Source organism: Mustela nigripes, chromosome 16 (assembly GCF_022355385.1).
Source record: "Mustela nigripes isolate SB6536 chromosome 16, MUSNIG.SB6536, whole genome shotgun sequence".
Lineage (NCBI taxonomy): Eukaryota > Metazoa > Chordata > Mammalia > Carnivora > Mustelidae > Mustela > Mustela nigripes.
The window spans coordinates 18324576-18346407 of NC_081572.1; the positions used below are offsets into that span (position 1 = coordinate 18324576).

A 21832-nucleotide genomic window follows, 5' to 3' on the forward strand; every position below is an offset into this window, starting at 1 on the left:
TGTACAAAAGTCACTTTCCTATATACCAGCAATAAACAAGAGGAATTAGAAATGAAAAATGAGGGTACCTGGGTGGCTCAGTCGTTAAGCCTCTGCCTTCAGTTCAGGTCATGATCCCAGGATCCTGGGATTGAGCCCCGCATTGGGCTCCCTGCTGGGTGAAAAGCCTGCTTCTCCCTCTCCTACTCCCCCTGCTTGTGTTCCCCCCTCTCGCTGCATCTATTTCTGCCAAATAAATAAAATCTTAAAAAAAAAAAAGAAATTAAAAATGTATTATCATTTATATTAACACTCAAAGTGAAATATAAATCTAACAAAATATGTATAAGAACTATATGAGGAAAACTACAAAACACTGAGAAAAGATATCAAAGAACTACCTAAATGGAGAGATTTCCATGTGCATGGATAGGAAACCTCAATATTGCTTTGGGGTTTTAAAAAAGATATTTTATTTAATTATTTATTTGAGAGAGAAGCAGAGAGACCAAGCATGAGTCAGGGAAGGGGCAGAAGAAGAGGGACAGACAAGCAGACTCCCCACTGACTGAGGAACACAACACAGAGTCCAATCCCAGGACCCCAACATCACAGCTTGAGCTCAAGTCAAATATTTAACTCACAGAGCCATGCAAGCACCCCAGAAAGCTCAATATAGTTAAGATGGCATTCTTGCCAGGCGCCTGGGTGGCTCAGATGTTTGGGCATCTGCCTTCGGCTCAGGTCATGATCCCTGGGTCTTGGTATCAAGTCCTACATGGGGCTCCCTGTTTGGTGGGGAGCCTGCTTCTCCCTCTGCCTCTCTCTCTCTGTCTCTCACGAATGAATAAATAATTTTTTTTTAAATGATGTCATTCTTGCCATTTTGATCTATAGTTTCAAAGCAGTCCCAACCAAACTCCCATCGAGTTATTTTGTGGCTATTGACAAACTTCTAAGGTTCACATGGAGACGAAAATGATCTAGAATAGTCAATACAATATTGAAGGAGAAGAACACAATTGGAGAACTGATACTACTCGATTTCAAGTCGTACCATAAAGCTACAGTAATCAAGACAGTGTGGTATTGGCCAAAGAATAGAGGGTGATCAGGGGTGCCTGGGTGGCTCAGTGGGTTAAGCTGTTGCCTTCAGCTCAGGTCATGAACTCAGAGTCCTGGGATCAAGCCCCGCATCTGGCTCTCTGCTCAGCAGGGAGCCTGCTTCCTCCTCTCTCTGCCTGCTTCTCTGCCTGCTTGTGATCTCTCTCTGTCAAATAAATAAATAAATAAAATCTTAAAAAAAAAAAAAAAAGAATAGACAGATCAATGGAACATAATAGAGAGCCCAAAAATAGACTCACATAAATATAGTCAACCGTCTGACAAAAGAGCAAAAGCAATACAACAGAGGAAAGTAGTCTTTTCAACAAATGGTGCTAGACATCCACATGCAAAAAAATTTAATCTAAGCAGACATTATATCTGTCACCAAAAAAATTAACGCAAAATGGATCATAGCCTTAAATATAAATTACAAACCTATAGGGGCGCCTGGGTGGTTCAGTGGGTTAAAGCCTCTGCCTTCTGCTCAGGTCATGATCCCAGGGTCCTGGGATCAAGCCCCACATTGGGCTCTCTGCCTGGCAGGGAGCTTGCCTCCGCACCTCAGCTCCCCCTACCCCTGCCTGCCTCTCTGCCTACTTGTGATTTCTGTCTGTCAAATAAATAAAATGTTAAAAAAAATTACAAACCTATAAAACTCCAAGATAACATAGGAGAAAACCTAGATGACTTTGGATGTGGTGATCACTTTTTAGACACAACACCAAAGGCATGAAAGACAAAATCGATAAACTGGATTTTATTAAAATAAGAAAAAAGTTCTGCTCTACAAAAGACAGTGTTGAGAGAATAAGAAGACAAGCCACAGACTGGGAGAAAATACTTGCAAAAGATATGTCTGATACCAGACTATTATTGAAAATACACAAAGAAGACTTAAAAGTCGACAAGAAGAAAATGAACAACCTGATGAAAAAATAGGCAAAAGATCTGAAAAGAGATCTCACCAAAAAAGATCTGCAGAGGACAACTAAGCATATGAAGATATTTGATATCATATGCCATTAAGGAATTGCAAATTAAAATAATGAGATAGCACTACGCATCTATTAGAATGGCTAAAATCCAAAAACATTGACAACACTGTTTGGCAATATTATATGTCCAATATATTTATATTCTATGATACAGGAATTCCACTCCTGGAAATATACCCAGGAGGAATGAATCCATATATCCACAAAAAGATATGCACAAGAATGTTTGAAGCTGCTTTGTTCTTTTTTTTTTTTTTTTTAAGATTTAATTTATTTATTTGACAGAGAGAGATCACAAGTAGGCAGAGAGGCAGGGTGAAGCAGGCTCCCTGCTGAGCAGAGAGCCCAATGCAGGGCTAGATCCCAGGACCCTGAGATCATGACCTGAGCTGAAGGCAGATGCTTAACGCACTGAGCCACCCAGGTGCCCGGAACCAACTTTATTCTTAATAATCAAAAAGTAGATACAACCCAAATGACAACTGAAGGCAGAAAGGATAAAGCATGATGTATTCCTACGATGGAATACTGCATAGCAACGAAAACTAAGGAAGCATGGCTACATTCAACATCACAAATTAATCTCAGACATAACATTGAGTGAAACAGGTTGCATGTAAAGGAGTTACATAGGTATGATTCTTCATATATGAACTCCAGAAACAGACTCTACGGCAATGGAGCTCAGAACTGGTAACATCTGGAGGGGAATATTGACTCTGAGGAAGCTTCCTAGATAGTAGAAACACTCCATACCTTGATCTGGGTGGCAGTTACATTATGTATAGGTACACATGTATAAAAAGCAAACAGTAAACTTAAAATATGGGTACTTTGTTATCTGTAAAAAAAAAAAAAAAAGGAAAAAACTTAACAATTTTAATTTTTTTATCCATAAAAAAAGAAAAAAACAGGAGCATCTGGGTGGCTCAGTCATTAGGCTTCTGCCTTCCCTCAGGTCACAATGAGCCCACATCCGGCTTCTTGCTGAGCAGGAGGCCAGCTTCTCCCACTTCCACTCCCCCTCCCCCTACTTGTGTTCCCTCTCTAGCTGTGTCTGTCAAATAAATAAATAAAATCTTTAAAAGCAATAAATAAAAGGAACACCCAAAGACTAAAAAAAAAGAAAGAAAGAAAGAAAGAAAGAAAGAAAGAAAGAAAGAAAGAAAAGAAAAGAAAAACAGGGGCACCTGGGTGGGTCAGTTGGTTAAGCATCTGCCTTTGGCTCAGGTCCTGAGGTCCTCCGATGGAGCCCCTGGTCAGGGTCCCTGCTCAGTGGGGAGTCTGCTTCTCCCCCTCCTTATGCCCCGCCCCCTTGCTAGTGCAGGAACCCCACCCCCTCTCTCTTGCTTCTGGCAAATAAATAAAATCTTAAAGAGAAAAAGAAAAAAGTAATAAGGGGCAGCAGCTTAGAAAAAAAAAGCGGAAGTCTTTATGTCATCATCTTGAATAAACATTAAAAAACAAAACATTTCCAATATATATTAAAATACATTACTTAGAAAATAATGTTCATCTGTGGGGTGCCTGGGTGGCTCAGTGGGTTAAGCCGCTGCCTTTGGCTCAGGTCATGATCCCAGGGTCCTGGGATTGAGTCCCACATCAGGCTCTCTGCTCAGCAGGGGGCCTGCTTCCCTTCCTCTCTCTCTGCCTGCTTCTCAGCCTACTTGTAATCTCTGTCAAATAAATAAATAAAATCTTAAAAAAAAAATAATGTTCATCTGTGTATCACCAAATAAATAAATAAATAAATAAAATCACTCCATGTTCCCCAGGAATTCAAGCACCACACTTTGGTTAACGCATTCCAGGCACACTAGGGGTTTGATGCGAGCCGGTGCTGGGATATTGGCAACCTGGGGAAGGGCTGGGGCCAAGTGGAGCGGGTGTAGCTAGGATTATGTCTTGTTACCAGCCTGGGCTGGGCTTGTGGGATGTCTAGGCTCTGCTTCAAGGTACAGGGCAGAAAACTGGAAGGGAGGGAGGGTAAATTGGGAGAGGGGCAAAGAAAAAGGACCAAGGGCAGATTCCCTCATGCTCTGGCCCATAGCCCAAGTCCTAGACTCCTGACCTCACCAGAGACGCAATAGATGTAAAACAAGGCAGTTGGTTTCCAAGTGGGAAGAGTGCCAGCCATGATTTTTGCAGCCCAAGGAATGAAAAATCAATAATAATCATTTTTATGATTCATGTTCATCCTGTTTCATTCCAGAACACTTTACCGAAAGGCCCCTTGGCCCAGCCAAGAAGCTTAGGGCCAGGAGCCAGGACACCTGGACTCCAGATCTCTATGTGGAAGACTTGGGCCTTTCTTGGGATCTAAGATTCTCAACTGTGGCAAGTGACATTGTGGAGAATTCTACAGTTTACGTATCTGTCCTCTCAGTTTACCCTCCAACCCTGGGAAGGAAAACAGAGAACGCAGGATTGCTATTCTCCTTTTATAGACAAGGAAACAGGATCAGATGAGGTTAAAAGACTTGATCAGGGGCGCCTGGGTGGCTCAGTGGTTTGGGCTGCTGCCTTTGGCTCGCGTCATGATCTCAGGGTCTTGGGATCGAGCCCCGCATTGGGCTCCCTGCTCCGCAGGAAGCCTGCTTCCCTCTCTCCCTCTCTCTCTCTCTGCCTGCCTCTCTGCCTACTTGTGATCTCTGTCAAATAAATAAATAAAATCTTTAAAAAAAAAAAAAGACTTGATCAAACACGTACTGTTTAAGGTGGGGAAGCTCAGGTGGGAGCTGTGACTTCCGACTCCAAACCTTTTACTCTTTACCAGTCAAAACAAGAAAGGCAGTTCCTGCCTTCTCCAAGTACAGTCTGAGAAGGAATTGAGCCTACACAAAACGCCCTGGCTGTGTTCCAAGGGCAGACCTGGATTTGTGGAGACTTAACTTGTACAGTGAACGGGGGTCTTTAACAAAAATCATACCAAAGGATGAAATAAAATTAAGGATGGGGCATTGCACAGGTCCCACAGATGAGGGGCCATTAGCTCCAGGTTCATTAGCAACAAGGTAAATCGGCCTCTCCTAGGCGCCCTGCCCACTCAAAAATCCGGTCACACCAGATCTTAACAGGGGTTTCCTCTCTGTTTGTAAAACGTGGCAGATGTGGGCTGTGGAAGCCCTGGGAAAGGAATCTCATTCCTCCCAGGAGACAGGAGGAATTACAGCGGCAGGGAGGCCGCTGAGTGAGGATGGAAAAGGCTGCGTGCCAGGGGAGAGTCCAGAGGGGCTGGTGACCCAGCTGGCCGCGACGTGGGCAGTCAGCAGCGTCGGCGTGGGAGACTGGCCGCCGGGGAGCCCCCGGAGCCTGGAGCAGTGGGGCTACCGGAGGATCGACGGCCCAGACTGCGGGCGAGCCTGTGGGAAGCCGCCGCTTTTCAGTCTCCTGGCTCCCTGCGTTCCTGACAGCCCTTCCTCCGAGGAGCGGAGGCAGAGGCGGACGACCACGGCCGATGGCAGTGGAAGAGTGGATGGTGGTCCCCGCGCAGGCCTTTTCGATCCCCGGCCCGCAGGACGGTGGAGCGCCGGAGGCCTACGCGAAGGCTGCCCCGCGGCGGCTCGGGCGGCGAGACCGGGTGCCAGGCTCCCCTCGCGGCTCCCCGCCGCCACAGGGGGGAGAAGCGGGGGTGGGGGGAGCAGCGCCCGCGGCCTGCTTTCCCAGGGCTGGCCAAGCCTTTTTGACAAGCTGATTGCATGGCGGGGATTGGCTGGTCCGGGCGTGACGCCGGTAACAACAAAGGTGGAGTTGGAAGAAATTAGATTAAAGGAGAGGGGGGGGGGAATTAAAGGGGGAGCTGGCTGGGGACAGGAGGCAGAGACCGAGGGGGAGATGCGCGAAGCGCGGTCTCCCGGCTCCACTTCGCCCCAGAAGCCCCTTCGCGCAGACCCACCGGCATCAGGCTCTCCAACCCAGCCCCGGCCGAACTACCGAAACCAGGGTGGGGGTGGGGGGTGGGGAAGGCTGCTGCTCCTAGAGAAATCCCCCTAATTCCCACCCTGACACCCCTTGCTGCGGCCCAGGGGGAGAACTTTTTGCTCGGACACCTCGGATCCTAAACCCGGCGGAGGTGAGGGGCTTTGAGAACGACGAGAGGCTCGCTCTAAAACCCGGAAGGCCCTCGCGGGGAGCCGAGATCCGGCGAGGCGGGGTGCTCCCCGGGTTTTTCAATGTGTTGCAAATCTAAGAGCTTCTTTCTTGCCTTTTTTTTTTTTTTTGTAACACCCCCCCCTTATCCCCCCCCCCCCTCGCTTTGGCTTCAGGGTTGCAAAAGCAAAGAGCAATAAAAAAAAAAAAAAAAAAAAACCCCGCGCACACACTCAGACACACACCAGTGGCGACAGGGGAGAGTTGGAAAGACGCAGGAGAGAAGCAGGAGGCAGGAGGCAGCGGGGAGGGAGCAATGGGAGCGGGAAGCAGGCAGGTTCCCTCGCAAATCCCCCTCCGGCCCCACGTCGCTTCGCCGGCCCCGGCAGGGGAGCAAGGAGCCGGGCTAGCAGATGGAGGAGTGGAGCTCGCTCTAGGCAGCGGGCTTGGCCGGAGAATGGAGGAGCCGCCAAGCGACCGGCTGATTGGAAGAGAAACGCAGAGCGATGGAGGCGGGGGTAGGAGGACGATTTCTCTGCGGGGACTGGCGGCGGCGTATACGCCCGGGTCGGGCGCTGCAGAGCTTGGCTAGCTTTCAACCCGCGCTCGCCGGCTCCAGCCCCGCGCGCCCCCACCCCCAGCCCTCCCGGCGGCTCCGCAGGTGAGTGCGAGCTGGGGGCAAAAAACCCCAAAAGTCTCAACACGCCCGCCCTGCCCCCCACACCCCCCCAAAAAAAGAAAGAAAAGCATTTTTTTCTTTTTCTTTTTTTATTTTCGTGCAGCCCCCATCGCTGGTGGGAGGGAAGGGGGTGAGGCTGAGTGGCCGGGAGGAGGCGGAGGGGCCAGGCGAGGCCGGGGTGGCCCGGGAGGCGGCGGCGCCGAGGCGGCTCTGACGGGCGAGCGCTCGGAGCGGCGCTGCGCTGCGCCGAGGCGGGCGGGCGGGCGGAGCGGGGCGGGCGGAGCGCGGCGCGTGGGGCTCGCCATTAGCCGTCGCTCCGCTTCGCCATCTCGGGCTTTGTCTGGCGACTCGCGGCCCCGGCGTCGGCTGCGGCGGAGCTACGGCTCCGCTCTTCGGCCCGCCGCACCCCTAGGTGCTCCTGGCCTGCGCTCCCATTCACACGCTCGGTAAGTGAGCCCGGGTTCCGCGGATTTCGGGGGAGAGGGGTTGCGCGAGTGGCGGCGCCGCCGATCTCCATGCGCCGGGGCAGGCCTGGGGAGCCATGCCGGGCTGGATTGAACCGGCTCCCAGCGCGGCTCCTCTGCCGAAGCCCATCGCCCCCTTGCTGTTTCCGGGGTGTAAGAAGCAAAGCGGATTGATTTTTTTTTTTTCCCTAAATTTGCAGGGAGGGCACTTTGTCGGGTAAAAAACAATTTTTTTTTTTTTAAGTTTCGTGTGTGTGCTGTTCGGTAGCAGGGGACCGCGAGGTAGGCGCCGAAGCTTGGCGCCGCGATGGGCGTGCGTGCGCCCCAAGCCGGTGGCCACGCTCGGGGGAAGAGGGTGGGCGCGGAGCGCCCGCTCCAGGAGGCGGGAGAGGGGAGCGAGTGAGGACTGCCGTGGAAGTCCGAATCTGAGCTGGGAGGACTTGGGGGAGAGCTCCGAAGCATTGCTGCGGCACCCCTCAGCCTCCCCGGCCGCCGGGGGGGCCCTCCGGGCACCCTCTCTGCGGCCGCGCGTCGCGCCCTCCCTCCAGCGCGGGCCGAGCTTGCTAGTTCCCTCGCGGGTCTGGCGAGGTCGCTCTCGGCGCCCGCCCGCCCGCCCGCCTGGGCTCCGAGCCCCGCCGCCATCCGGGCGGCTGCGTGTCTCCCTGCCCCGGCCCCCCCCTTCCCCGGCGGCGGCGGCAGCAGCAGCAGCAGCAGCCGCCGCCGCCGCCGCCACCAACACCACCACTACCACCACCACCCCCCTCCCCTCCTTCCTTCCCTCCGCCTCGGCCGCCCGGGTCCCCCCAGCTCCCGCCCCTCCTCCCAGCTGCCCCCCGCGGAGCCCGCCCGGGCAGGCTGTGGGAGGGAGCGGAGCCGGCGAGGCGGGCGGGCTGGCGCTCGCTCCCCGGGGGTCGGTGTGCGCTCTACGGGGAAGGACGCGCTCGCTGCCCCGCTTCTCCCGCCCCCCCTCCCGCTCCTCCTCCTCCCTTCTCCCTCCTCCTCCCCGCTCCGGCGGCGGAGGCTGCGGCGGCGGCGGGGGGTGTGCGAGCTGAGGCCGGGGCCGGCGGGCGGGCGGCGGGCGGGCTGCCTGCAGGCGGAGGGCGCTGTGCTTTGTGCTTTTCGCCGCGAGGAGCAGCAGGCAGCAGCAGCCACAGCCGCCGCCGCCACAGCAGCAGCCGCCGCCCCAGCGCCGCCGCCGCCGCCGCGCCCGGAGGAGGAGCCGCTGCCGCCGCGGGAGGGAGCTGCGGCTGTGCCCGGCCGAGCGGGGGAGGGCGCCGCCGCTCAGAGCCGGGGAGGGAGCCGCCGGAGCGGGAAGCCCGGAGGCCGCGCTGCGCCGGGTAACCGAGGCGGCTGAGGACGCGCGCCGGGGTCGGGGCCGGGGCCGGGCGGCGGGGAGCGAACCGCGGGTGCTGTAGACACCGGGGGGCACCCGGGGCGCCCTCCAGGCAGGGGGCTGGACGAAAGAGTATCAGGGCACTGGAGAGGACGCCGAGAACCGGGGGAGGGGAGGGCAGGAAGCGAGGCCCGAGCCGAGCCCTGGCCGCGGGCAGAGGAGCCCGCGCTTCTCCGAGCCGGCAGGCGCAGTTCTCGCCGGCCGCCGGAGGGGGCGGCGGGGCCGGTGAGCGCTGCGCCCCCGCCTCCCGGCCGCCGTCCTCCCGCCCTCTCCTTGGCTCCGCTCCCCGGAGGCCGGGGCGGGGGCGCCGGCGGGGCTGGGCCGCAAGCTCGGGGGAGGAGGCGGCGGTTCCCGCCGTGGTCGCGCCTCTGCGCCGGGCTCCTCCGTGCGCGTCGGGGTGGCTGGGCGGTGGCGGCGCCTCTGGCCGGGGTGGGTGGCTCGGGGGCGGGGGGCAGGCTGGGCCGCTTCTCTCCGGCTGCTCGCCTGCCTGGGCGGGCGGGGACGGCGTCGGGAGCCCGGCAAGGGGGGGCGACGGGAATCCGGATCCGGTCCCCGGGGGCGGTGCGGCCGCTGCGCTCCGGGCCCGGCGGCGGCTGCGCTGCGTCCGGGTCCCCGCCGGGTTGCGGAGGCGGGGGGAACCGGCCGGGGGGAGGCGGGAGGAGGAGACTGCGGCGCGTGCCCGCTCCCTCGGCCGCGCGCGCCCTTTACCCGCCCTTCCTCCTCCCCCGCCCTCCAGCCTGGGGCCTCCCCGGGGCGGGCGCATAGAGGAGGAGGAGATTTTTTTTTTTTTTTTTTTTGGCCGGGGTGGGGGAAGGAGGGCGGAGGGCGGGCGCTAGCTGCACGCGGGAGCTGGGAGCAGTCTCTCGCGTGGGCAGGGGAGGGCGCACGCGGTGGAGCCAGACTGCAGGGGCGCGCGGGGTGGGGGGCGCACTCCCACACCCACCGACCCATTAGGTCTGCTAGGGTCTTGGCAGGGTCTCCGCGAGAGTGTGGACTTGTGCCCCCCTCCCCTTTGGGGGAGGGAGGAATAGAAAGTCTCTCACCTCGCATCCCCGCCTGAGTGGGGACTGGTGTCTCTCCTAAAGGGTGAGGTGGTTTTGACCGCGGGTTGCCCGGCCAGCACGACCCAACGAGGTGGCTGGAGGAGGTGGCTTGACGGCTAAAGAATGAACGGAGAAGCTGACTGCCCCACAGACCTGGAAATGGCCGCCCCCAAAGGCCAAGGTAGGAGCTCTTTAACTTACGTCCTCTTCTCCCACATGGTTGTCTGCAGGGCCCACTCCCCTTGGAAAGGGGTTAGACAGTCTGCATTCTCTGAATTGAGATGAGGGAGGTATATTCAGTTTCAGGAGTCAAGTTTGGCCAAACCCCAATTATTTGGCATCGAGGCTATAAACTGTATTTTTCACACTCCGTTCTTCTGCTTAGAGAGGGAGAAGAAGGCCTGTGCAGGCCAAAGTGTGCCCTTTTCTCACCCGGTGTCCTGGAATGGGAGGAAGGATGAGGAATGTGGGAGAAGGGGGAGAAAGGCTTTCCAGGTGTTTTATTGTTATTCAGAGGACAAGGTTTTTGGTGAGGCAGGTGGAGGGAGAGGATATTTTGGTGGTCTGAGGCTCCCAGCCATAGGATGTCCATAACTAGACCCTACCCCTCCAGTGGGGACTCCCTGTGCATGGGGGCAGGGGGTAGGATGAAGCTGATCAACTGGCCCTGACTGTGGGACACTGAGAGGAGAGAGGATTATTGTCCCATGTGACCCACCCTGTGGAAACCCTGACCCAGGTTACCAGATGCGAATGCAAATGAAGAGCCCTTTTGACTCCTAGCCCTTGGCTATCTATTCTCCCAGCTTACCTTCCAGAGAGGCCTACTAGAGGTGTGTTTTCAATGGCTGGAAATAGCTGGTTCAGGACCCCCCCACCCCCGCCTTTTTTTTTTCTTTCTTTCTTTTTTTTTTTTTTGCCTCCATGGGGAGTTGGACCCAGAAGACAGCCCAGAATTCTGGGCGTTCTCTTCTCCCTGGAACCCGGGCCCTGAGAGCCTTGCCCACCTGCCAGCCCTGTATGGTTTTTCCATTTCCATTCCATTTTCCTTACTTGCCCCAAATTATTCATGTCTCTAATGTTAGCATCCAGCTGTGCTGGAGAGGAATGTCTGCATGGGTTCTCTTCAGTGCCCACACTCCATCCTCAGTCCTTGCACATCTGTGGGATCCCCCTAGAACTTAAACTTGGCATCACATTTAGATGTGTTGTGCCTCCCTGCTTCTCTCCCTTCTCCCAGTAAGTTAGCTGTTTGCCCACCAAGTCCCAAATCGCTGTAACTTCATTCTTTTCTCTCTTCTACAATAAACGGTAGCATGTGGCAACCTGGCGTGTGATCATAGTTTTGAAGGAAGCCAGACTTGACTTTAGGTCTGGCTTTCTAGGTATGATACTGTCTGGACTGGACTTCCTGTTTTAATCCCTATGGTCACAGTTTTCCTTTATGAGTAGGTCATAAGGTCTTGTCTTTACCTTCAGATCAGAGGTAAACCAGGATTTGGGATGCTCTGGGAAAGAAGGGTTGAGCACTTAAGACCTGGGGAACAGTTGAGGGGAAAGCATGAGCTGGGCGTGATTGCCTTTCTCACCCCTCCCCAGACCGCTGGTCTCAGGAAGACATGCTGACTTTGCTGGAATGCATGAAGAACAACCTTCCATCCAATGATAGCTCCAAGTTCAAAACCACCGAGTCACATATGGACTGGGAAAAAGTAGCCTTTAAAGACTTTTCTGGAGACATGTGCAAGCTCAAATGGGTGGAGATTTCTAATGAGGTAACTGACACACACCCCCCCACCACTGCTTTCCTGACAACATCTGTGTGAACCCCTGCCTCAACCTTCCTGGTGGGGGAGAGGAAACAGAAGTTTATAAACAGGAAGGAAAGAGACCAGGCGAGGTGCTCATGTGGTCGCCCTTGTGCATTTGGGAGGTGGCACGGTTGACAGCACTGGCCTAGAGTTCTCAGTTCTGCCACTTTCTAGCTGTGTGGCCTTGAATACTTACCGTCTTGGAGCTTCTGTCGCCTGAGCTGTTCTGGGGAATGAATGAGGTGCTGGCATGGACAACACATCGAGGTCAGGTGGTCACCTTGTTGCTGTCCTTTGGTGTGTACGGACTGCCTGGTCTTCTGCTGGAGGCATGGACCAGCGTCTGGGTGTCAGGGGCTGAGCTGTGGCTTTTGCCCTCTGCCCCTCCCCCTTCGATAAATTCAGTCTAGTGGAAATTAGAGGAGACCCACTGGCAAAGGGGGGGTACACTCTAGGGTGGTGTTTCCCTTTCTGAACTTCCCCTTGCACTCACCGCCCTTCTTCCTCCAGGTGAGGAAGTTCCGAACGTTGACAGAATTGATCCTTGATGCTCAGGAACACGTAAAAAATCCTTACAAAGGCAAAAAACTCAAGGTGAGTTTCCAGGAGGCAGAGCGTGACCTGCAGGAGAGGAATGGGCCAGAGAAGGGATCCTGTCTGACCTTCACCGTGTCCTTGACCCTCCTTCCAGAAACACCCGGACTTCCCAAAGAAGCCCCTGACCCCTTATTTCCGCTTCTTCATGGAGAAGCGGGCCAAGTATGCGAAGCTCCACCCCGAGATGAGCAACCTGGACCTGACCAAGATTCTGTCCAAGAAGTACAAGGAGCTGCCAGAGAAGAAGAAGGTGGGGGGAGGGGGGCGAGGCAGGGAGGAGGGAAGAGGCAGGGAACAGCTGGTGCATTGTGGGTCAGCCATGACGGGGAGGCTTAGACAGAGGGCCTCAATTTTGGGTGGGGTGGGTCACAGAGCAGAGCGTAGGGCCTCGGGCAGCCACACTCGACCTCCTCTGCACAGTCAGGCACAGGCACTGGCACTGTGGAAGGCATAGTAACTGGGACTGTAGCAGGCACTCAGACCACCCTTCCCCGCCCTAGACTGTCCACAGTGTTCTCATACAGCACAGCTTCTGGGCTCACATTCTCACGGTCCGGCCGGCCCAGCAGTTCACCCTCTGACGACACCACCCCCACCCTCGCCACCCAACCTTGGTCTCATCTGATGCATGCAGTCAGTATCCCCATTCGGGGACCTCTGGAGAGGGGGTTCTGCCAATTGTGTGGGCACGGAGCTGAGGCTCCGGAGGGACTCGTGTCCCCGGTCCCGCAGCCAGTGACAGCAGAGCAGGAATCAGGCGCACTTCTCACTGTCCCACACACATGTGAAGTGGGCTTCCTTCCTCTATGCGCGTGTTTGCCCAAGGATGCACTAGCATCCCTCGTGGCCTCCCACTGTCCCAGGCTGTTGGAGATTGTTGACCTTAAGCAGAGGTTGCCCCGGTTTCCCTGGCAGGGTTGGACCCCGTCCCACACTTTGGAAGTCAAGTGGACCCTCCCCGCGGCTGGCAGCCAGGCCATGGAGGGGCCTGCTGCTGAGCCCTGAGCGAGATGAGGCCGGGGTGGGGTGGGGGGGATGAACAGCAAGGGTGCTGGGCCGCAAGGCAAGCCAGGGAGCGGTGTCGGGGAGGGGCAGGGGGAGGGAGACGCAGGCACATCTTTGGGAAGAAGAGATCAGGATACATATAGCCAGCGTGTAGCCTCCCACCTTCCTTGTTTGGGCCCTGTGCCTGTACGCTCACCTCCCCCCTTAATTCTGTACCCAAAAAGCCAGCTTGGCGGGGTGCAACCAGCTGTCTACTGCTGCTGCCCAGGCCCAGCGGAGTTAGGAAGTGGCAGAGTTCTCCTTGGCCCCTCTGATGGGGAGGTCGTGGAGCAGACTGTGTACATGACACCCAGACACTCAGGGTGTGGGAGGCAGAGGCCCAGGGTCGCAGGACCGGGGAGGGCTAAGACTCTGTGTGGTAGAGTGGACAGGGTACTGGCCTGGGGGACCCAAGGCTTGGGCCTGATGATCTGACTACCCCTGAGTTGTTCTGTGCGTGACCTAAGGTAAGTTCCTTTTCTCTGGACCTGGTCTTTGTCTCAGGTGCGGAGGGTAAGCCCAGCCCTGTGTGTGAATGACTTCTTGTTCCAAGAGCCACTGTTCTGTGTGAGGAGGGCTGAGACTGGGGCAGAGTGGGCTGGGCTCTGCTCCCTGTGTTTGGCAGGAGCCACAGAGGAAAGTGAGGCTATCCCTGTGCCTGGTGCCTCTTCTGGGAGAGGCGGGGGTTGGGGCTCAGTTGCTGTGAGCCCCTGGACTCTTCCAAGGCTGATTCTTGTGATTCAGGGAAAAAGGGAGAAAGGAGACCTGGATATTGGTAGCCAGGACAGGAAGTAGGTAAGGAAAGGAAAGAAGAGTGAGGAATGGAGAGGCAGGAACAAGACAGGGAGGTAGTTGCTTGATGGCGGGAAAGGAGGCCAGCCTTACGGAAAGCGGTGGAGGAGAAGGCAGAGGAGAGCCAGTGGGGAAGGGGGAGGGCTGGGGGAGTCTGCCAGCCAGGAGCCAGGGAGAAGGTGATGGGAGGGGGTTCAGAATGGGGAAGGCACGTGAAGGTTAGTAGCTGGGGCACCTGAGGTACTACAAGATACCACTCAGTGGATCTGGAAGGAAATCCAAATGCAAGGGACCGATTTGTTAGAATATCATTAATGTTGTAAGGGTTTGCTCTGGGTGCCTTCAACACCCGTCTCCCCTCAGGCCTTGGAAGCAGGACTCGGCCTGCCCCTGGCCTCGTGGGCCGCCTTGGAGGCAGCAGACCAGTACCGGCTGCCACAGACACGGGAGGAGGGAAAAGTAGGGGCAAGGCCCACACCTCCTCCTGACTCATTGTGGGGAGTTTGCGGTGTTGGGGGAGGGGGAGGTAGGGTCAGGGGGAGTCCCAGCCCTGTCCCTGCTCAGCGTGACTGGGCGAGGCCTGGTCCTGCTTCTGGGACTCTCCCTCTCTTAGCAGGAGAGATCAGGACATAGGATGTGTCCTGGGAGACCCCTGTAGCTCCCACTGTCTAGTTCTAAGCTGACAGTCTGGGCTACGGTTGAGTCTCCCCAACCCACTGGAAGGCAGGCCACCATCCCCTGCCAGCTCACGCCACCCTGTGTCTGTCTACGTCACCACTGGGAGGCAAAATAGCTAGCAAGGAGCGCTCAGTGGCTTTTATAGCTCAGGCTTTGGGTCGTGGATGACCCTGTCCCCTCCTCCCCCAGATGAAGTATATTCAGGACTTCCAGAGAGAGAAACAGGAGTTCGAGCGAAACCTGGCCCGGTTCAGGTAAGGCAGTGGAGCCCAGAGGAGGGCCACAGGGCACTGGGTGTGGCAGGATAGGGTAACCCCGACCAGAGCCTTGAGCTTGCTCTCTGAGGTGTGGAAGATGGACGGGTCACATGTTGACCCTAGCGGGGTCATATTCAAGGGCAGGGATAAGCAGGTAGCCACTGTCCTACTAGGCCCCAATGGATAGGCCGTGGAGCCTTGGTGGGTGGGGCAGCTAGCTGGGGTCTCCCTGGCAGGGTCTCCCGCACCCACTGACTGTTGCTCCCCACGCCCTGGCTAGGGAGGATCACCCTGACCTAATCCAGAATGCCAAGAAGTCGGACATCCCTGAGAAGCCCAAAACCCCCCAGCAGCTGTGGTACACCCACGAGAAGAAGGTGTATCTCAAAGTGCGGCCAGATGTGAGTGTCCGGCCCGGGGGCAGGGATGGAGGGCTCACGGTGGTGGCAAGGGGGGAGCCGCGCCAGGTCGGCCGGGCATGGTGCAGGGGAGCAGGAGAGGAGGCCCCTCCCCAGGGGTGGGCTGCATGGACAGGGCCTGGGCCAGCTGGCGTGCGAGTGTGTGTGTGCGTGCGTGCGTGAGCCTGTCCCCTTGCACCTAGGCGGGACCCCCGCCTCTCCACTTTCCCCTCCTGGCCTGTGGGGGTCACTCATGTGACCTCCTGTGGCCTGAGGGGGCGGGGGCCTCTGTGCCCCCCTCCCCCCTCCCCTTCCCCTTCCCCTGGCTGCCTGTGTGTGTCTGACGGCTTTTGGTTTGCAGGCCACTACGAAGGAGGTGAAGGACTCCCTGGGGAAGCAGTGGTCTCAGCTCTCGGACAAAAAGAGGCTGAAATGGATTCATAAGGCCCTGGAGCAGCGGAAGGAGTACGAGGTTAGGCTTCCGCTGCGCTCCTCCCCGTCCGGCTCTTCAAGAGCCTCTGCCCTCTGACTCTGCGGCCTCCGCACTCTGCAGGAGGCAGTCGTTCCCTGTCCCTCCGTTGAGGGAGGGGCCTTCTGGGCCCCTTGCCTCTGCCCCTACCTTCCCTGCCCCCCTCCCCACCATGAGATCTCAGGCTAGGGCAGGGCAGGGCGCCATGTCTCGTGTGACGGAGCAGACACACGGCCACCCCCCAGCTTTTGCTCCCTGCCTCCCCTCCCCAGCGGCTCTCCCCGCCCCAACCCCCCCTGCTAACCCCACCCCCCCGTTGCCCTCCATCCCCCCACCTCACTCTGCAGGAGATTATGCGTGACTATATCCAGAAGCACCCTGAGCTGAACATCAGTGAGGAGGGCATCACCAAGTCCACCCTCACCAAGGCCGAACGCCAGCTCAAGGACAAGTTTGATGGGCGACCCACCAAGCCACCTCCGTAAGCGCCACCCCCTCGGGTGGGGGTGGGGGGGTGATGAGTGGGCCAGTGGGCATCGAGGGAGTCCAGACAGCAGAAGACCTCGGCCAGGCTCCGGAGTTGAGGAAGCCCTGGTCCCTCAGGGAGGAGGCTCAGGGGGGATCTCGTCTCCTTTCCCACCGGTTCTGACAGGAACAGCTACTCCCTGTACTGCGCCGAGCTGATGGCCAACATGAAGGACGTGCCCAGCACAGAACGCATGGTGCTCTGCAGCCAGCAGTGGAAGCTGCTGTCCCAGAAGGAGAAGGACGCCTACCACAAGAAGTGTGACCAGGTGAGCCGTGGGGAGGGTCACTCCTGGAGATGCTTAGGCCTGGCCTTGGGACTTTGAAGCCTGAAATCTGGCCCCGGCGAGGGGTCCATCAGTGGTCGGGCAGGTGGATCTTGGGCCCCCGCTCCAGACTCGGTGCTGGGCGAGGTTTGGCTCTGGACCATCCAGGCCCTGGATGTTTTGTAGAGGGTTATGGTGCCTTGAGAATCAGCGGGTTCGTTCCCAGACTGACCCCGACTCCCCTTGTGTTCCCAGAAAAAGAAAGATTACGAGGTGGAACTGCTCCGTTTCCTAGAGGTGAGTGTTCCTGTAGGCGGGGCATCGGTCAGACAGAGGCCTTGGGGTTAAGGCCCTTTGGACCACCACCCCCCATCCCCCCCCCGCCCCCCGGGAGCCAGCTGGCAGCCAGGTGCACAGCCCCATGCCACACCTTGTCTCTGGACCAGAGCCTGCCTGAGGAGGAACAGCAGCGGGTCCTGGGGGAGGAGAAGATGCTGAGCATCAACAAGAAGCAGGCCACCAGCCCAGCCTCCAAGAAGCCCTCGCAGGAAGGGGGCAAGGTACACAGGGGGCATGACTGACTGGGGGGTAGGCGGGGGAAAGTGGGGCTACCCGCCATCACCCCCACGGCCCCCGACCTCCTTTGTCCACCTCCAGGGCGGCTCGGAGAAGCCTAAGCGGCCGGTGTCAGCCATGTTCATCTTCTCTGAAGAGAAGCGGCGGCAGCTTCAAGAGGAGCGGCCTGAGCTCTCAGAGAGCGAGCTGACCCGCCTTCTGGCCCGCATGTGGAACGACTTGTCAGAGAAGAAGAAGGTCGGGGTCCTGCTTGCTTTTGTCCCCCAGGGTCTGGCTGCTCTGCCTCCGCCTTGGCCTGTGTGGGCCCCAGTTGTACCTGGGCTAGGACGCCAGGGCTGGGAGCTCAGCAGGCCGGAAGGCGGGAAGCTCTCTGAGGAGGGCCTGGGCTCCTCTGGGGAACAGAGCTGGTTGGCCGGCCAGGCTGGAGACCTCTGCACCAGCCCACGCCTCCTCCAAGGAGCTGCGGCCTGGCCCTGGCCCAGGGGCAAGAGCCTTCCAGAGCTGGACGGGGAACGCGCGCCCCCTGGGGGCGGCGGGAAGGCTGACGTCCCTGCTCTCCCTCCGCAGGCCAAGTACAAGGCCCGGGAGGCGGCGCTGAAGGCCCAGTCTGAGAGGAAGCCGGGTGGGGACCGTGAGGAACGGGGCAAACTGCCAGAGTCGCCCAAGAGAGCCGAGGAGATCTGGCAACAGAGCGTCATCGGGGACTACCTGGCCCGCTTCAAGGTGGCAGGGAGCCTGAAAGGGGTGGTTCCGCTGTCTGCCTACCGCTGCTGCCCCCAGCCCCAGGTGAGCCCTCCCATAGCTGACACCCCTGTTTGTCTCCAGAATGACCGGGTGAAGGCCTTGAAAGCCATGGAGATGACCTGGAACAACATGGAGAAGAAGGAGAAACTGATGTGGATTAAGAAGGCAGCCGAAGACCAAAAGCGATACGAGGTGGGAAGAAGGGCTCAGCTGGTCAGCGCAGGGCAGGGGAAAGGGCGGGCATGGTAGGCTCAGTGGACCCTGGGCCACTGCTTTGGGGGTCAGAGTACCCTTGCCTCAGCGGGTGGGCCGTGGAGCCAGGAGCCCCAGCCTTGGTTGTGTGATCCTAAGCAAACCTCCCACCTTCCTTCTCTGAACCTCAGTCACGCATCAGTAGAGGGGGCGGTGATACCGGTCACACGAGCGTGGTTGTGACAAACACTTTCGAGCAGCGGCGCCTGACCCAGGTGTGAGCTGTGAGGACATCGCTCCCTAGCCGTGCCTCTGTTTCCCAGGCACTGATGGCATGGGGCGGGAGGTAGAAATACTTCGGGTGTGGGGTGGGGTGCGCGTGACCCTTCCCGGTGTCCCCGCAGAGAGAGCTGAGTGAGATGCGGGCACCCCCCGCCGCTGCAAACTCCTCCAAGAAGATGAAGTTCCAAGGAGAACCGAAGAAGCCTCCCATGTGAGTCAGAGGGCCGCAACCCACGCTGGCCGAGGGGAGGGTCACGGCTCGCAGGTGGCCGTCTTGGCGTCCTAACCCTCCCTGCACCGCGGTACCTCCTAGGAACGGTTACCAGAAGTTCTCCCAGGAGCTGCTGTCCAACGGGGAGCTGAACCACCTGCCGCTGAAAGAACGTATGGTGGAGATCGGCAGCCGCTGGCAGCGCATCTCCCAGAGCCAGAAGGAGCACTACAAGAAGTTGGCAGAGGAGCAGCAGAAGCAGTACAAAGTACACCTGGACCTCTGGGTCAAGGTGAGAGGGCTGGGGACCCTTGGAAGAAGGCCGCGGTGTCTGGCTGGTCTGCATTCATGATTTCGTTCAGCATCCCAGCAGTCCTGTAGGGCAGCGACTACTATCGGGGGAAGAAACCAAGTTTCAGAGAGGTTAAGTAATTTATCCAAGGTCACACTGCTACTAAGTAGAATAATCCAAATCATACTGCCTTTTCCTCCCTCCAGCTGGAGCCAGAGGACCTCTCCCAGGCTCTAGTTTGGCCGCAAGGCTCTGCGCTGCTCCCCTTCTGCACCTTGATTGAGCAGTCAGATCTGTAACATGGGGAGAGTCACCTGTGTCTGCCCCCAACTATCCAGCCGGGGACCCTGAGAGAGCGTGGGGTTTAAGTGCCCAGAGATTTGGGGAGCCCTGGAGCCCCTTCTCTGGGGCTCCAGGCTATGGAGCCCTCTCGGGAGCAGGAGTGATGATGCGAGGTTATGGTGGTCGTTGTGGGGGGCTGCTCTGAGCTGAGGAAGGACTAACTCTGGAAGCTCCACTTGGGTACAACAACAGGAGGGACATGAAAACCGATAGTCCTGGGACGGGGTGGCTTTGAGAAGGACTCGGGGCATCTCCAGCAGTAGCACTGAAGCTGTGTGCTTGGATCTGGGTGGGAGGTCTGTGTGTATGGGGAGAGCAGCAGGGGTAGAGCAGGGTAATGGTACATAAGGGCTTAGCCCCCTGCCTGGCACTCAGCCACATACTCGGTCAGTGCAGGTGGCGTTCCAACCTTGACCTTCTTCTCTGTCTCCCGCAGAGTCTGTCTCCCCAGGACCGTGCGGCCTATAAAGAGTACATCTCCAATGTGAGTCTGGGAGCAGGGCCGTGCCGGGGACAGGGAGGGTTTGGAGCAGGCCGTTGTCTGGCACTCACGGCTGTTCCTTTGTCTGCATCGCTGTCCTTGCCTGCAGAAACGTAAGAGCATGACCAAGCTGAGAGGCCCGAACCCCAAGTCCAGCCGGACTGCCTTGCAGTCCAAGTCGGTAAGGAGCTCCTCCCGGGCGGGGCTGGGGGTGTCCCTGGTACCCAGAGGGGGGTGCGACAGGGACGACCCCTGACGTGCCTCCGCCCCTCCCAGGAGTCCGAGGAGGATGATGAAGAGGATGAGGAGGACGAGGACGAGGATGAAGAGGAGGAGGACGACGAGAACGGGGACTCCTCAGAGGACGGGGGGGACTCCTCTGAGTCGAGCAGTGAGGATGAGAGCGAGGACGGAGATGAGGTCAGGCGGCGGGGCGCGGTGGGGGAGGGGGGCTTGCCAGGCTTGGCCCGTGGTCACCGCATTCCTTGCCCCCCAGAATGAGGAGGATGACGAGGACGAGGACGATGACGAGGATGACGATGAGGACGAGGACAATGAGTCTGAGGGCAGCAGCTCCAGCTCTTCCTCCTCGGGGGACTCCTCGGACTCTGACTCCAACTGAGGCCCGGTCCCACCCAGGGCTCCCCTCCCCAACTGACCACTTTTGTTTCTCCCCCATGTTCTGTCCCCTGCCCCGTGGCCTCCCCCACTTTCTTTTTCTTTCTTTCCTTTTTTTTTTTTTTAAATTTGGTTGGGGAGGGGCTGGAGGAGCCCAGGCCAGGACTCTGCAGCCTCAGAGACATCGGCCCTGGTGGGGGGGGCCCTCCAGGGAGCGCAACCATCAGACTGAGCCACCACTGGACTGGCCCGGCCCACGCCTCTTCTGCACTTGCGGTTCCGTCATGGACAATGGACCTGGGAGTGGGGTGGGGGGTCCCAAAGAGTCCGGTGAGGCCCTCCATACCTGCAGCCCAACCCATGGGAGGGTAGAAGCTCGGGGAAGACCCCTCCCTTCCCAGAGGGGCTTGCCGACTGGACCCCTGCATTGGAACTGGAGGCAGGGAACGCGGGGAGAGGAGGGCAGGAGCCTCAGAAAATAGGCGCCGCCCCCTAGCCCTCTCCCCTGCCCTCTGCAGGAAGGAGCTGCCCATACCCACTCATGGGGGGAGGGGGCAGAAGTGTTTTTTATATATGTGTATATATTTTTTTTTTTAAGCTCTGAGCTGTCAACGAGACGTTTCCTACCGATCTCGGCTGCAGTCTCTGTTGTCATTTCTGGGAGAGGGAGGGCTTAGGGGGTAGGTTTGGGACTTTTTTTAAAACGGTCTTGACACGAATGGAAAAGCGTGTGCGTGTGTGTGTCGCCTGTACATAGCATGGGTGCACCTGTGGATGTGTGCAAAGGCGTGTGTGTGCGCGTGCGTGTGTATGCATGTGTGTAAGAGAAGGGGGAGTCCACCTCAGTCTGTGAATCTGGTGAGTGGGTTGGTGAAGGCCAGGAAGACACTGATCCTGGTGGGAACAGGCTAGGGCAGCCCCTCTCTCCACATTCTCTGCTTTGCCTAATCTCTGATTCGATGGGGGGGGGTACCGAAGCCACTCTCCTGCTTCCTATAGCTGCTTCCCTCTGCCAGGGCCGCATGACTGAGCCACCACTGGGCTCGGGCGGGGCATTGGGAGGGGGACAGACTAGGTGATCCTCAGAGCCTTTTATTTAGTGGGAAAAGGCCTTACCAGTTCATTTGAGAGGTTGCCTGGCCCCCTTAGGCTCAGAAACTGGGCTTCAAGAAGTATATTGAAAGCTCTTAACATATACCCCTCCTGCCTTTCCCTATATCCTCCAGCTCCCCACCGCCCCCCATTCCCTTTGATTTCTCAGGTCTGCTCCCCTCTCTGCCCCTCCAAACCCCCAGCTGGAGAAGGGGTCTGCAAAGGCTGCTTTTGCAGTAGTCCCTCTAACCCTTCCTGGCCATCTCAAAATTTCTGGTACCCTGATTCCTTAGACCCTTAATAAGCCAAGCCACCTTATCTCTGTGGATTGAGATTTTTAATTTTTGATTAAGTTTTGGCTTTTTTTTTTTTTTTCCTTACAATCATGTCAATGACCTATTTAGTTGGGGCTTTGT

At 57.4% G+C, this 21832-nt stretch overlaps 1 protein-coding gene across 5 annotated transcripts; it reads left to right on the top strand.

Annotated features, from left to right (window-relative positions):
• Positions 1-6381: 6381 nt before the first annotated feature.
• On the top strand, positions 6382-20954 carry UBTF (upstream binding transcription factor). 5 transcript variants are annotated; one of them, XM_059380264.1, is made up of 21 exons: positions 6382-6831; positions 9792-9930; positions 11349-11524; positions 12071-12154; positions 12252-12407; positions 14861-14925; positions 15209-15329; positions 15688-15798; positions 16143-16276; positions 16448-16589; positions 16842-16883; positions 17033-17146; positions 17244-17399; positions 17730-17885; positions 17988-18098; positions 18503-18591; positions 18694-18883; positions 19662-19709; positions 19816-19887; positions 19983-20126; positions 20203-20954. In XM_059380264.1, the coding sequence occupies exons 2-21, from the start codon at positions 9873-9875 to the stop codon at positions 20326-20328; spliced, it is 2295 nt and encodes a 764-aa protein (XP_059236247.1). In that variant the 5' UTR covers positions 6382-6831; positions 9792-9872; the 3' UTR covers positions 20329-20954. The 5 variants fall into 5 exon arrangements, with proteins under 5 accessions (XP_059236247.1, XP_059236245.1, XP_059236244.1 ...); XM_059380262.1 differs by lacking the exon at positions 6382-6831 and adding an exon at positions 7086-7295; XM_059380261.1 differs by lacking the exon at positions 6382-6831 and adding an exon at positions 8563-8650.
• The last annotated feature ends 878 nt before the right edge of the window (positions 20955-21832 follow it).

Bases quoted from the DNA above. Each gene is read 5' to 3' on its own strand.
- UBTF (XM_059380264.1), top strand. From the start codon at position 9,873: ATGAACGGAGAAGCTGACTGCCCCACAGACCTGGAAATGGCCGCCCCC. The intron at 15,799-16,142 runs GTTAGGCTTCCG...CTCACTCTGCAG, and splicing joins AGCAGCGGAAGGAGTACGAG to GAGATTATGCGTGACTATAT. The intron at 17,147-17,243 runs GTACACAGGGGG...GTCCACCTCCAG, and splicing joins CCTCGCAGGAAGGGGGCAAG to GGCGGCTCGGAGAAGCCTAA.